The sequence below is a fragment of the Typopeltis vanoorti genome, chromosome 24 (genome assembly GCF_054136105.1).
Source record: "Typopeltis vanoorti isolate ZY-2024b chromosome 24, IOZ_Tvanoo_1.0, whole genome shotgun sequence".
NCBI lineage: Eukaryota > Metazoa > Arthropoda > Arachnida > Uropygi > Thelyphonidae > Typopeltis > Typopeltis vanoorti.
In genome coordinates, this window is record NC_143572.1 from 57,715,750 (window position 1) to 57,731,761 (window position 16,012).

At 34.7% G+C, this 16,012-nt stretch overlaps 1 protein-coding gene across 1 annotated transcript; it reads left to right on the forward strand.

Annotated features, from left to right (window-relative positions):
* Positions 1-2,402: 2,402 nt before the first annotated feature.
* On the forward strand, positions 2,403-13,439 carry LOC150093250 (nicotinamide N-methyltransferase-like). Its single transcript, XM_090414189.1, has 4 exons — positions 2,403-2,463; positions 7,555-7,720; positions 10,401-10,608; positions 13,007-13,439. Exons 2-4 carry the CDS (start codon positions 7,558-7,560, stop codon positions 13,437-13,439), a joined length of 804 nt encoding a protein of 267 aa, XP_090270315.1. The 5' UTR covers positions 2,403-2,463; positions 7,555-7,557.
* The last annotated feature ends 2,573 nt before the right edge of the window (positions 13,440-16,012 follow it).

The window sequence follows — 16,012 nt, forward strand, 5'->3', positions numbered from 1 at the left end:
CATGGATTTACTTAGGGAAGTTAATGTTTGAGTAACTGCTACCAAAATTCACGCAAGATTTAAATTTAGCGCCATTTGTACGGTAAAGTGTTGTCAACGAGAAAAAAAAGACAGCGTGACAGCTGACAGTTCAGGGTTATTAAAAAATGGAGCGCTACACGAAAGAACAATGCATTTTCATTGTTGAGCAATATTTTAAAAATAATGAAGGTTTGGCAGCTACAGTTCGCAATTTTCGTACAAAATATGGTCGAAATAGTGATTTTACTTCATCAACTGTGAAAAGATTAATTAAAAATTCAAGGAAACTGGATCAGTTAGTGATCTTATACACTCTGGCCGTCCTTCGACAAGTCGTTCAACAGAAAACATCGAAGCAGTTCGTGAGAGTGTTGCTGAGAGTCCAGGAACATCAATTCGGCACCGTGGTCTTGAATTGGGCATTTCGAGAAGCTCTCTACAGCGTATTCTCGCGAAAGATTTGCATCTTTATGCTTACAAAGTTCAATTGAATAAAGAACTGAAGCCTACTGACCACACACAGCGAAGAGAGTTCGTTGAATGGATTATGGAACAACAACAAGTGGATGCTTATTTTTCGAACAAAATCATCTTCAGCGATGAGGCTCATTTTCATCTTGATGGCTTCGTTAATCGACAAAATTGTCGCATTTGGGGTTCAGAAAATCCACGAGCGATTGTTGAGAAACAAATGCATCCTCAACGTGTCACTGTTTGGTGCGGATTTTGGGCTGGAGGCATCATCGGTCCATTCTTCTTCGAAAATGCGGCTGGTAAGGCAATAACAGTTAATGGTGCTCGCTATCGCTAAATGATAATCCAGTTTTTTGTGCCTAAATTGCAAGATATAGATGTGGACGACATGTGGTTTCAACAAGACAGTGCCACATGCCATACAGCCCGAGAAACAATTCAATTACTGCATGAGTTATTTCCTGGTCGTGTAATTTCCCGTTTTGGTGATCAGAATTGGCCGCCCAGATCATGTCACTTTACGCCGTTGGACTTTTTTATTTGGGGTTTTTTGAAGTCTAAGCCCACGACCACCCACGCCTTGAAGGAGGAAATTGAGCGCTGTATCAACGAAATTCAGCCACATTTATGCAAAACGGTCATGGAAAATTTCGACAAAAGAGTGCGTATGTGCCAGGAAAGCCGTGGAGGCCATTTACCCGATATGCTATTCCATGCATAACCCTATACTGTATACTTTATGAATCAATAAGAAATTACAATTTTTAATTAAAAACCTGCGTTTTCTATCAAAATTACTTCTTGCGTGAATTTTGGGACACCCTGTATTAGGCGTCCAAAGCATTATTGAAACAATTCTACTAAGTTTCAAATTTGAATAGAATTTACGGTTATTTCAGGCAACAACAACAACAACAACAACAACAACAACAACAATAATAATAATAATAATAATAATAATAATAATAATAATAATAATAATAATAATAATAATAATAATAATAATAATAATAATAATAATAATAATAGGCTGTTATAGCAATTTAATTTTCGTTTTAAAAATGGAGGTTTAATTTATATTAAACTAGAATACAAAAATATCACATTCGTAAAAGAAATCCTGATTCACCCAAACCCTAATTAGAAAATGAAGAAAGAAAACTCATATTCTTCCCCAGCAGTCGAAGCTTTCTGTTTAGTTCATTTTAGACAATGTACTCGAACTTTGCTAGTCAAATCACTGCTAAGGGTGGGTTCAATTTTTAAGCAGGCTAATTGTAACTATTGCAAAGCATTTTGTATTCTTATCCCAGTGTTTGTCTTTCTATAACTGGAAGATACCTTGCATAAGAATAACCCCGCGAATATAGGATTTTTCTTCAAATATTGGTTCAATTCTCTTTTTCACTCACATGTGGACATACACTGTATATTGCGAGTTTTTTTTTTTGCGGTTTGTATGTTTTTTAATTAATAGTTAAATATTAAATTAACAATTATTTAATCATTAAATTAATGATTAATGGAACAAAATAATGGTTTAATAGGGTAACAATTTCTACGAAATGTTAACCATGACTGTTGAATTTTTTCTTATTTTTTCGTGTAAATTGCGCTATAAAGAGTCGTTCTTGCTGTCTTGTTGCTTATCGTGAGGTAACAGCCCTCTCCCACCAATAAGCACTCGGATAAACTTGTTGCCTTTCTTCCTGTCAATAAAATCATCGGAAATAGAAGCAAAAAAGTGGGAGTGGTTTTCTCTACGAAACAGAAACCTCCAGGTATAATCACCTGATTCGCTAACACTTCCGGAGGGGGGGGCAATGTTTCGGAGATGATATTATATATATATATATATATACTGGCAACTCCTACTGAAGTTCACACACTTAGAGAAATAGCTAGAAAGTAGCAAGGTGGGCTGCCTCTAGTGGATTATCACCATTGGGATCTTTACAGCCTTTCCAGGTGATTGCCTTACTTTTTTTTTTTAATGTAAAGTAATTTTAGGACTCCATCCCGGTAGAGGTAGGGTAAGTCTGTATTCCATTTATGATTTTTGGAAATAAAAAGTAAACGTAAAATTTATTAGATAATATCACTCATTTTTATGAAGGAAATTAAAAAAAAAAAAACACGTCAAATATATTAGCGCGAAAACAATAGATCGTATCCGCTCATACCCGTCCATAGTCGCATTCGAATGAGCGGTTAGGTACGTGAACAGCTAAGACAGCGATCGGCAACCTTTTTGGAGTGTAGAGCCATCATTAAAATTATATCTGTTAAAAAAATTTAGGGAGCTGCATACAGTGATGAGCAACCAATGGTCCGCGGGCTGCATGCGACCCTCTAAGGTTTTTTGTGCGGTCCACGGTGTTCGTTTTGTACGGCAGAATTAGTATATTTTAATTAAAAATCTATTTTATGAATGTTGATAGCTCATCACAGCTGTAAATTTAGAAACTACATTGAAAAATATTATAATTAAATTATTTATTCAGTTTTTTGTTACAGTAACACGTTATCATACTGGTAAAACACAGGGGTGGCATGTCACATGAAATTATATGATATTTTTAAAGATTAAATAATAAAACATAGATATCCTCCTCCTTACAAAAACATATGTATAAAATCCAATAAGATATCTATTTATTTAATTTTTTTTAATTCTTTGTGCTAATTTTGCTGTTGAACAACTTGGGTTGGTTTCTCAATATGCGCCGATAATTTTCATTTTCATACATGACGAAAGACTCACGTGTTTAGTTGGTTTCTCAACTTACTTTTAATAAACTTCATATTAGAGAATATTTGCTCACAGAAATATTTCTTCAACGTAGGAAAATGTAATAATGTGCCTTTCTCTAAGTCTGTTGCAAACAAATATAATTTTTGTTCAAACGAAATCACTTCTAAAAGCAAAACTGCTGTATTTCGCTTTCAATGTAGTTTTTTTATTTAGTGCATTTAAATGGGAAGTCATATCCACCATAAAGTAGAAATTTTGTAACCAATGAGTATCTTCTAACTGTGCATATTCAAGGCCTTTTTGTCTTAGAAACAACTTAACCTCTCCAAGGCAGATGGCATCTCGCATCAACACCGCACCTCTGGAAAGCCATCTTATTCTGTTATACAAAAGAAGATCGGAATATTCGCAATTGATTTTTTTAAGAAGTTCACAAAATTGCAGATGATGTAGCGATCTTGCCATTATTTTGTTAACAATTTCTACAACGAAATCCATCCCTACTGTTATCTCTTTTGGAAAAGTTTGTGCACAAAGCATCTCTTGATGGATTATGCAGCGAAAGAAAAACACGTCATGCAAAATTAGTTTTTTTAAATGAAGAAACAAAACTGGTTTTTATACCTTTCATGCTGGGTGTCCCATCGGTCGCAATAGATATTATTCTGTATATTAATACCTTTAATTTTCACACAAGTGGTAACAGCAGATTCAATGTCTTCTCCACGAGTTTGTCCTGTAAGTGGCAGTATATCAGTAATTCTTCCTGAGGTCCTTGAGAGTTTGCATATCTACAAATAAGTACAATCTGTACAATGTCATCCACATCGCATGATTCATTGAGCGGCCACAAAACTAGCAATAGTTGTGTTTCTTGATGCTTTTATCCATTTGGAAAATGAACATTTAGTTAGGTTTACTTTGAGTTGCAGTTCTTCTACTACCTTTTTTTTTCTTTTTTTTTCTTTCATCTCCCCGTGGATATGCTTTGTCAAATGTATCATGTTTATTTAAAAAATGTCTTAGTATATTTCATTTTTCATTGTTTGAAAGCTTTTCATGGCATATTAAACACATTGGAAATCCTGCTGCATTTGCTACAAATGCGTAGATTTCGGTCCATTCACTTTTAAACTCCCGATTTTCTTGTTCTATCTTTCTTTTCTTGGGCGCGTCCAGACAGGCAAGCGCTACCGTAGAGCTACATGTGCTTGCCTAGCGTGACGTATTTGGTTTAATAAATTAAAACAACATAAAACATCACTTAAGTAATTTTAATTGGCATGAATAATTAAAACACATATTTGACGAATCAGTGGGTTTATGAATTCTTGCATTATCCATGATAATCCAAGACTAATGTAAAGAAGGATTATCGCGTATGATTTCAAAGAGTTCAAACATGAAAGCATTAAATTTTTCAGCATCGCATGTATTATTTTCAATTGTAAAATATCCTTGACTTAATGTAAAATGTCCTTAATTTATTGCAAATGCTATATTTAGGGTTTTTAGTTTCTAATTTAATAAATAACATTCATTTTGCATTATTCAAAAATATATTGTTTAATAAGGAAAAGAGTCGCAATTATTCATTCAAAGAGCCGAATGAGGCTCCGGAGCCACTGGTTGCCGCCCGCTGAGCTAAGAGATTAACGAGCATGTTGGGACCTGCAGATTACAGGATCAGTTTCATTTTAGGTTAGGTTAAGTAATCCTGTTTTAATTTCCTATTCCACTTACACAGTTTTTAAATAAACAATGATAATTAAAAATATGTACCCAGTATCAACAGATATTATATATAAATTGAGTTTCATAAAATTATGCAAGAAAAATGTCTGTTAGAGTACTTTAAAACTTACATGTTCAAATAATAATTAAAAATTAAACACACACACACACACGCACACGCACACACACACACACACACACACACGTTCATCAAACAAAACGAGCTTTTACCAATTGGTGTTTGTAAATGCTGGCATTTATCGCTAACTTCTTCACTGTAAAAGTTTTCTATATTTGTCTTCTTCATGTTTTCTGTCTTTTTTCTTTTGCAACTTTCTCTTCTTCTTCTTCCACAGTTTCCACTAAGAATTCTACTTCGTTTTCAACCTGTAACTCTCTTTAGCTAGCAGCATTATCTTCCCACCATTTTTTGTAAGGGTTTGTCTTTGTTGAATCCCTTGTTGAAATGAACATATATTTTCAACATGATTCGTGCACTTTGTTGTCAAGCGGCTCCCTGGCTATTGTTTTCCCCCAATCTCTCTCTGCTATATCTTCATTCCTTGTGAATGAAAAACATTATATTCCTCCCAAAAGTATCTAAGAATCTCCTCGCCCTCGCAGCAATAGCCTTAGTAAAAGTATATCTTAAATAATGTCTTGAAGTTAGGAATATCACCTTGGTCCATGGGTTGCAGGAGTGAGATGGAATTCGTTGAGCGTGTTTATTGCATGTCCCACGTAAATACGAGTGGTCGAGGTCTGACTGTGTATCACTCCCAACGAGAATAAGGTTCAAGGCCTGTAATAAATATCTGGTATGTCCACACATACCAGATATTTATTACAGGCCTTGAGGTTAATATTAAGTATTCTCTTCACATTCGTTTTGAAGAGGTGAAGACTCTTGGGAATATTTCATGCGGAAGACTGTTTCACAAAACTGTGGTGACGGTGAGTCAATATTTCGGGGTATAAGTGGTGTAAAGGAAAATTGGACAATTATGTTTAGTAGAAATGCAAGGACACATGACAGATTCCACTCCTACTGAACAAATTCCATGAAATATCTGCAGAAAACAATGCAAAATGTGAGTCTATGAAACTATGATTAGAGCAGTGTTTCTCAAAGTGGGGCGTACGGCCCACGTGGGGAGCAATTTGAATATTTTGGGGGAGAATTAGAAAATGTACATGTAAATATTTATACAATACTTTTTCACAACTTGGCTGAATGTTATGCTAGAGGGGGGGGGGCATCAAAATCTTTGAGACGTTGAGGTGGAGCATGATCCAAAAAACGTTGAGAAACACTGGATTAGAGTGTCGGTGAGAGAGAGGGATTCTCATTTGTGGTTACTGATTTGATGGTACTTCACCAGGTGTAAGGAAGTGGAACAATGGTCTTCACCGTTAATTTAGATATCATTTGTGAGAGACAGCAATCAGTCGATAATTTGTTCTCAGAAACAGTTAAGCGGTAAGCCTACACCGGCTTTGCGCTTCGCAACCATATGCCCGGGGAAGGAGTGTCCTAGGTTCGCTTGCCGTCGACGACGACGTGAGGAGCTTAAGGATCTTCCTTAGCCATAGCCAATTAGCCAGTCTTGGACGTGGACAGCAGCTTTTTACGCCAGTTTATCTGGGATTTTTCACCCCACAAGTAGGCAAACTGGTCCAATGAACACACACGGCTTACAGCGAGGAATACTGAAACAGCCGTAGGCCCGATCCGCCAGCTATGGTGCTTCCGAACCTGGAAAAATTTGGGGGAATTGAGATGGTGCCGTACATCCTCGTAAACCGGGAATCACGGCTGTTGTCTCATTATCCTATAATTAATTAATTAGTTAATTTGTCAGACACATAACTTTTTCATCAGTTATTCCTGTTCTTTTGATATCTTTATACGGGATAACCACTGGAGGCATGCGATGAAATGTTCGTAAATAATGAGGTTGTTTTGGCTTCCATGAGGTCATCTTTATTCTTAGGCGATGTTGTAATGATGCCATTTGGATGGGAAAGAATCAGGAGCACAAGCGGAAGCAGGTTTGGCGAGAAACAAGAGGGCCTGACTAACAACGAAACCAGTGGCGCGTTTACTTCATTTGAAAGCCGGAAATCGCTCTGCTAATGATGATTTTGGCTGTGAGGGATGCGAGCGTTTTCCTCAAAACCACTTACGACAAAGCGCTTTTATTTTCTTGGAGAATCCAGAGAACTTTCACGCCCCAAGGAGAATACTTTGTCAGTTGCTTGTATTGTTTTGTGTGCTCTGGCTAGATTGTCTTGACAGAAAGATTAAGAAACTTGACTTTCTTACCAACAATGAGTAAGATGATTGATGAAATATATAAATTAAATCAGTGTCGATTACGACTTTTCTATGAGATCCACTGTGCACTATTCGTTCACTGATAAATAATCCGAAAAATCACAAAAAATGATTTCCATGTTCTTTCTCAAAGAAAAGCAATGGGGTTTAATATCTACCATGATTCTTTAATCCTTCATTTTAGCTGAACAGTGTTGTTGAATTTGTTTTACATTCCTCTTTTTTATTCCAGAAAATGTCGACAAGTGAACTGAAGACGGAATTTTCAGGAAACTGGGGACAATACTTCAAGGGGGAATCTTTTGATGCAGCGAAGTATGCGGAATTGGTACTCAAAAAAGCACCTGAATCATTTGGAGACTACTTTCTTAGAACGTTACATAAGACAATTAGCGACAGTGAGTATTATTATTATTATTATTATCATTATATATTTTTAATAATAATTTTTTTATTATTATTAGTACATATGATACATATATTACTTAGATTAGATTACATATGATGCATACATACATAGCATGCATTTGATTGCGTATGATACATACATTACAATAATATTTTTTAAAACACTTTATGATATCTTCCATACATATAGTATAATATGCAAGATTATAAAATTATAGAAATTACAAAATTAAAAAATTCTAAAAATTACATACATATAATAATAATAGTATATTTTTTAATTTACAAAACGTGTTGTTTTATTTTATTTATTTATTATTTTGTGACTTCCACAAGAATATCTTGCCATCTCTGATCCACAAAAATTGGTAATTTGTTTCTGTTTTTGCTTTTCTTGCTTAGTACAACAGATTCTGGTTGAATGGTGTTAAATATTCGGATAGGAAGATTGATGTGTTGTCTTGCAATGCGTCCAAGTCCTTGGCAGTTGGTTTTTTCTGTCTGCTAGCTTTTATGAGATTGTCTCTTGTGAACTTGCTTGTAAGTCGAACTATGACTAGTGCAGGTCGGGGCAAGCCTTGTTTTTTTCTCTTCCTAGGAATCCGATTTACGGTCTGAATGTCGTTAAGCTGTACTGGGATATCAATTGCATGGCCCAATTTTAAAACTACGTCTCTGAAGTTTTCTGTGGATGCAGTATCAGGACGATCGTTTATGACAATATCTTCTTTATGTTGTTGCTGATTTAAACGTTCGTATTGTAGTTTTAGAGAATCAAGTTCTTGACGGAGTTCGGATGTCTCTTTCATCAAATTGTGTTGCCTGTTATTTAGTGCGTTAATGCTGATTTTAATGTCTTTTACCGTTTGCAACACTTCTATCACTGCTAAATTATTATGTTTGACCAAATCTTCATATTCGCTAGATTTTTTTGTTATTTGTTCGTTCTGTTTGTCAAAGAGTTCTTGCTCAAGATCTACTAAGCTGGCTTTTATAGTCTCTAGACAGTTTTCTATTAGTATATTCAAGGAGTTGAAATTATAGGACTCACCTGTATTTTTCTGTCTGTTCAGTTCATCGTCTGATTTTGCATCTCCAGCATCAACAAAAATGAAGCAATGCCTACTGATTGCACCAAATCAGTTATAACTGCTATATACAAAAAAGGAGATAAAAACCAGAACAATACTTGTAGAGGCATTAGCTTCCTCAGTATTCCAAGTAACGTCATTACGAAAGGTACTCCAAAAACAAATTCAGCCATATATAGAACTAACATTAGGAGAAGAAGAAGGCTTCACACCAGGATGAAACAAAACCGATCCATATTTCACCTTAAGACAGCTAATTGAAAAGAGATTTTTTTTTATAAGGAATTTGATTCAATCCGCAAAAACGAACTATGAGAAACTATGAAATAATTTGGAACTCCAAATCTGGTCCACACAGAGCGTGGAGTAAGACAGTGATGTAATCTGTCACCAGACGTGTCCAATCTTATTGAATGCGTCTGGTGTTCAAAAATAACTGAAAGAAGCAACCAATAAGGCCTTAAAGAATGAAGACTCTGGAATCAAAATATATGGGGAAAATGTAACAAATTTAAAATTTGCAGATGGCATTGCATTACTTGCAAGCACGGAAGAAGATCTACAACGAGTTTCTGATAACATAAAGGAAGAATATATAAATTTGGATTAAACATAAATATAGACAAAACAAAAATTATGCAAATAGGAAAAAGAAACACCAATCTGAAAACTGAAATTGATATTAAGAATTTAGAGAAGGTAGAAAACTTCACGTACCTAAGAGGAATAAGTGAGTACAAGAAAAATATTAACAGACGAATTAGCCAAGCATCTCAATCGTTTGGACTAGAAAATAAAATACGGATGTCAAGAGACATCAAACAAGTAACAAAAGTAAGAATCTATGACACAAGGGTCCTCCCAATACTTCTCTATGGAAATGAATGCTGTAATCTCAAAAAAGCTGAAGAGAAAAAATTATAAACTACTAAAATAGGTTGGCTAAGAAGATTATTTGGAGTATCTCTACTGGATAGACTAAGAAACGAAGACATAATGAAACAATAAAAACAAAAAAATAACAATAATAGACAAAATCCAAGAAAGACGACTGCGATGGTTTGGTCATGTGACCAGAATAGGAACAGAAAGATTATCAACTGAAGCTCTGTATGCAATGATGGAAGGGAAAACGTCCAAAAGGCAGACCAGAATTAAATTGATAGACAAAATAAACATAAAATAAATAAAAAATAAATAAAAGAGAACCCGAAAACCAAATCACAACAAACGACACCAAACTTGGTAGAATTTTTCGAACACTCGAGGGATAGACAGAAGTGAAAAATGTTAATTCAGCATCATTCACATTGATGATGGAAGAGAGGAGAAGAACTAATTCTTATCAATGTGAAATTGGCTTGATTTCTATGTTGCCGAATACAGTAAATTATATAAAGTACGAAGAGAATTATATTAATTACTATTATCATTAATATTAATATTAATATTAATTTAATACATTATTAAATTAATATTAATTAGTATGATGTTATATTAGTATTATCTTTTATGTTATATGTTGTTTTTTAATATCTTTAATGTGTTCTTACGTTTTTTAATTTCTCTTACCAATTAGAAAGATTCCCTGGTTATAAGCTACTCGAAATAGGATGTGGCCCTATGATATCTGGTTTAATATCACCCAGTGCTCTATACAGTTATATGGTTACTGGCGACTATTCAGAATCAAACCAGAAGATGGTGAAGAAGTTTTTGAACAATGAATCAGGAGCGGTGGATTATTCTTATTTTCTAGAGTCTGCTGCAAAGTTGGAAGGTTACAGGTACAGTATTTGAAAGCTAATTGCTATAAAGCAGTCAATTATAGTACTTTAGGGAAAAGAAAAACTTGTGGACTTTCGATTTAGAAGCCTGCATGTTGTATTCCTTGGGAAATTGGGGAATACATCATGGGGGAAGACTGTTCCACAGTACAGCAGTAACAGGGATGAAGTAGGAGTAAAAGAAACTTATTACTGCAGAGACTCAACGTCTTTATGAAAGTGGGGGGAGTGATTTGGTAAGAGATGGGTCAGTTATCAATAGAATTTCTCTCCTCTGTATTGAGCCAAACATTTTGAGGGAACTTTTAGAAGCCCCGCTCCAAATGTGGGAACAGTATTCAATAGCTGGGCGGATTTGTGATTGGTTAACAGCTGTTTTGGGGTGAAGTAACGTCTTAAGCGAGAGAGAGAGAGAGAGCCTAGTTTTTTGGAAAATATATAAATTATGAAACAAATACATAGTATAAAATTAAAAATTTACGAATTGTATTTGAGCTTCATTGCACGTAATGCATAAATATTTTAGGCAAAATAAAATACTGCATATTTTAGTCTTTCATAGCACGAGGATTTGAGGATTGGTTAATAAACACTGGTTTTGTCATGTAATCACCTGATGCATTACTACAAAACAGTAGAGTAATTCTCTCTTTGGAAACTTTATCCAGGAGCTGATCTTTCATTTTTCGAAATATAGGTGCGTTTTGGCATTTTTTTCCAATATAACCCGAATTCATCCGCATTGAACACCTGGTTTGCATCATAAAAGTTTATAAACTGTGAGAGCTTTTTGTTTAATAAGATATCCATCCATTGGAATTTTCTTTCGAGGTGCAATCTTCTATCGAAATCATTAGAGATTTCTCCATATTTCAATTAGAATATCGCGTACACGAGCAACTCGCTTTGCACTTATTGTTGACCCAGCAATAAACACTTTCTCAGATTTTATGTTTATTTTGTTTGATGGTTCTAATTGTTGATTCTTTTACATTCAAAGTCCTTGCAACAGATCCTGGTTTTTCTCCATTTTTCAACCGATCCAAGATTTTAATGTTTTCTTTTACAGAAATAAATTTTCTTTTCAATGTTGGTTTTTCCCTTTCGTTGCAGTTTGTGGCCATTACTATAAAAATATTTTTTACACAAAAAAAAAGCAAGCATTACATATTGTATGTAACTCACCAGAAAATAAAGCGCTCAGCTTGAGATTTAAAAGAGGGAAAGATTTATTTATTTAGATTTCCATAATATTTTTATTGTTATACAGTGAAAGTAATATTTTATTGATTGGTGAGTTTCCTAATTTCTGCTTCGTCTTAAAATGTTCTTTCTTACTTTCATACTACAGATTCTGTTGATGGAATATTAATATTTACAAAATTATAACCACAACCGTTATACGAGGATAAAGGGGTTGAACCTATGCCTCCCAGTGCATCCTATGTCTGTAGAAGCGTTATCTTCTCAGGGCCGATTTGCTGTTTGCTTGGAAGGAAACATCCCACATAAACTGGGGAGAAAAATCCTGCAGTCCTCACCCAAGATCGGCTAACTTGGCTATGTCTGAGAAAGATCCAACACTCCTTACGTCAGCGGCGGGAATGAAACCCAGGACACGCCTTTCCCAGGCATACGGTTGTGAAGCAACCAGCCACTTAACTAACCTCGCGGACTAATACATAGATACATAATAAAATTATATTTGTGAAATGTATCTTGCACTGCATTTAATCAGACATAACTTCGAATGTCTGCCTGCTTACAGGATTGTCGCAGGAGCTTTAAAAATTCACTATGTATACAATGAAGTTTCATAACATCCTGTTCCGACATAGATGAACATTGCTCGGCAAATCTTGCCAGAATGTAAGCCCATTGCGTATTTTTCTTATCTCACAGGCTCAAATTTCGGGTTTAAATTTAGACCTTCGAAAGTGCCGTTGTTTTGATATTGCTGGTTAATTGGGTGCCGGTTACGAGAGAGTTTACAGTAATTCTTTTTCGCTGTAGTTGAATCATTTTACTTTGCATAATTAGAAAAACGATTGTCGTAAAAATGCAATTTGTGAAAGCCATTGTGTTTATTATCGCCTTCAGTGTTTTCTAATCGAACAGTATCTATTTTGTCCAGGCATTAACAATAATGTCGTATTTCATCTTGACATATAAATATCAGATTCCTCCTGTCTTAATCCTTACCCATATATGCTATCAGTTTGGTAATAGGCTTTAGAAAAACTTCCCTAATTTGGGGCTGATTAAAATACGATGGTAGTTTGAAATTTCGACGAATTGTCATATTTCCTAATAATTCATTATTTTCTTATACTGAGATTGTTTTTTTTCAGCCGACTAATTATCCAGACTAACATTCAATGGATGTTTATATTTTCAGTGACGTCAAGAAAGGAGCCAAAGAGATTGAAGATCGCATACGTCGCCATTCAAAGGCTGTCGTATTCTGCGACGCCATAGCTGATAAGATCCTACCAGAAGAATACATTCAAGAATACGACATGCTGATCTCTATAGGGTGTTTAGAATCAGCGTGTCCCAACAATGAAGCTCACGAAAAAGCCCTAAGAAGTTTTGCTTCATTACTGCGTAAAGGAGGTGGTCTCTTTCTGGTTGGTGCTTTTGAGTGCACCGAATGGGAGGTAGCGGGCAAAAAGTATCCCTCTTTATATTTATCAAAGGACATTGTGGAAAATTCAGTGACCAAGGCTGGGTTTAAAATTTTAGAATTTTCAACAGAAGAACGAAAAGATACTAAGTATGAATTCGGTAACTGGAGTGATTCTTATATTGTTATCGCAGAAAAAATGTGATCATCCTCATAACTGTTCGGTGTTAAACTTCTTGTAATGTATAGAAAGACTGTTGTATAAAAAAATCAATAAAAGTGTTCATATGGCTGCAAATGTATTTTATCTTCACACTGTTGGTATACGAATTGAGTCAATATTAGCATCAAATTTAAAATCTCTCTCATTGCCGAAGGATTGGGTCTATTCTCCAATGATGACAAACATGTGCTTCGTCTCTCAATCCGCTCAAGGAAAGGTATCGTAGATAATGTGCGCATGGTTTGGGTATCCCACGATGAGTCTTCCTACTTCTAGGAGGTGCGTTGAATTAATGGTTTTCAATGTGATGTGGAAACATTCGAGAGGATCAAGAGACGAGTGACAGACAATATCAGGACTTTGAAATGGCTATGGAGAGAGTTGGAAAAGGTGTAGATTACAAAGTTTTGTGGAGTGGGAAAAAAAGACATGATAAGGTATAGACGATTAAGTTGGTGAGAAGATTTTATCGGATCAATCCAGATGGAATTATAAAAAGAGTAGAATGTGAGAGGGGAAGAACCAGAGGATATTTCCGGAAGTTATGTAAGAGTGTGGTGAAGAGGAGTGTGAGGAATTGCTTATTTACATGGGGAATGGTCAGTGAATGGAACGCATTGCCAGAATGTGTTGTTAATGCACCCGAGTGTTAAGGATTTTAAATTTCGGTATGATGAATATGCTGTCATTTGAAGGAACATCCCACGATGAGTCTGCCGACTCAACGGAGGGTGCAATAATAATAATAATAATAATAATCATTTTTTGAACATTTAACATTTAACATTTAATTATTTCTCAGATAAATTACATATATACATACAATAATAATTTTTTACATATATATATATAATATTTACAATACATTACATGAACCTGTACATAACAGATACTTGCAAGTACATAATATATGTCTTTAAATAATAATAATAATAATAATAATAATAATAATAATAATAATAATAATAATAATAATTTTTTTTTTAATTGGTGTGGGTGATATGGACCGCCCTTTACTAGCCTAATAATAATAATAATAATAATAATTGTTTATACTACGTATATTATTATAATATTAATAATGATTATTATTACAGGTTTTGTTTGCATTTTTATACTCTATATATACGATAACAATAGATATTTTATTTCTCTATATAAAATTTTTTTAATAATAATAATTTTTTCTATTATCATCGTACAGAGTATTTACATGTGAACAATTTTACATTTTATGCTCTATAAAATTCTGTACGTAGTTTAAAGTACCTTATTTCAATTTAATATTTTCTTCTTTAAATATAAATACACTTTTTTTTCATATCACTATCATATTTTATTGTTATACACCGTATTAACACGTACATTAAAATAATTCGCAATCTATGATTATGAGAATTATGAGGATTATGAATGAATCGGGCTAATCCCTCCGACTTTGAAGTTAGGATTAGCTCTTATGAAGAGAGTGGGATTAGCCTACATTGTCTATATTGTTTGGTATTCTTTATGGATGGAATGCCGGTGATTTGTGATGTATATATAAGTGTTAAGGATATATTAACGGCGTTAGTATAAATTCCAGAGTTTGTGTTTTAATGTTCTGTACTTGTCTATGTGTTTCAAATTTCTTGGTAGGTAGTTGAGTAACGCGGGTGTCAGATGCGATCTTACAAAACAACCGTATGAGTTGTTGAACGGTGTGGGGATGTAGAGAGTTGTTGTGGGTCGTGTTATGCGATATGTGTCTCTGTTTCTACGATAGGTGATGTTGAAGTAATTCTAGTAACATCATGTAGTGTTTCATATTTTTAATGCTCAGGATTCTGTGTATCTCCATAAGCGATTCGGATATTGGCTGTTGTGTCTCCAAATCAATGTTGACACGATTTTGTTGTGAAATATTTCTAATTTTGTTAGGTGGTTGTTTGATGTGTTTGCGTAGACCGTTATACCATACCTGAGTAGAGATTTACAGGTACCCTGATAAAAAATACCCTGCTATTAGATGGAATCATGTCTTTTACTTGGAAGAGATTTGCTGCGATGATGAGGAGTTTGGTATGTAGGTAACTATAATAATTTCGTGTCATCTCATCTCATCTCATCTTCCTTTTACCCTCTTTTTCTTTGCGGTGTCGAAGGTTTATTGATCATCGGAACTCAAACCGTTCACAGGATAAGGTGGTCAGCTCTACGCCCTGGTGTATCCTATGTCCTGTAGTGTTGGGTTCTCAAGACCAGTTTGCCTGCTTTGCAGGAAAAACCTTAGGATAAACTGGAAAAAAACCTACTGTCCAAGCCGAAGAAGGGCTAACTTGTCTATGGCGTAGGAAGATCCTTCAGCTCCTCACTGACGGGAATCGAACCTACGACACTCCTTCCCAAGGCAAATGGTTGCGAAGCGCAAAGTCACTAAGCTAACCCCGCGGACAATCTATAAAAGAAAAAAAAATAATAATAATAAAATCTCTATCATTCAATTTCATCGTTCATACCATTTATACTCGGTACATATTTAACGCAAGAATATATTCCCTCAAGATACATGAATC

What these genes read in the sequence shown, in the direction of transcription:
- LOC150093250 (XM_090414189.1), top strand. Translation starts at nt 7,558, where the DNA reads ATGTCGACAAGTGAACTGAAGACGGAATTTTCAGGAAACTGGGGACAA. An exon ending in ACATAAGACAATTAGCGACA is followed by an intron (nt 7,721 to 10,400) that starts GTGAGTATTATT and finishes CTTACCAATTAG; the next exon opens with AAAGATTCCCTGGTTATAAG. An exon ending in GCAAAGTTGGAAGGTTACAG is followed by an intron (nt 10,609 to 13,006) that starts GTACAGTATTTG and finishes TTATATTTTCAG; the next exon opens with TGACGTCAAGAAAGGAGCCA.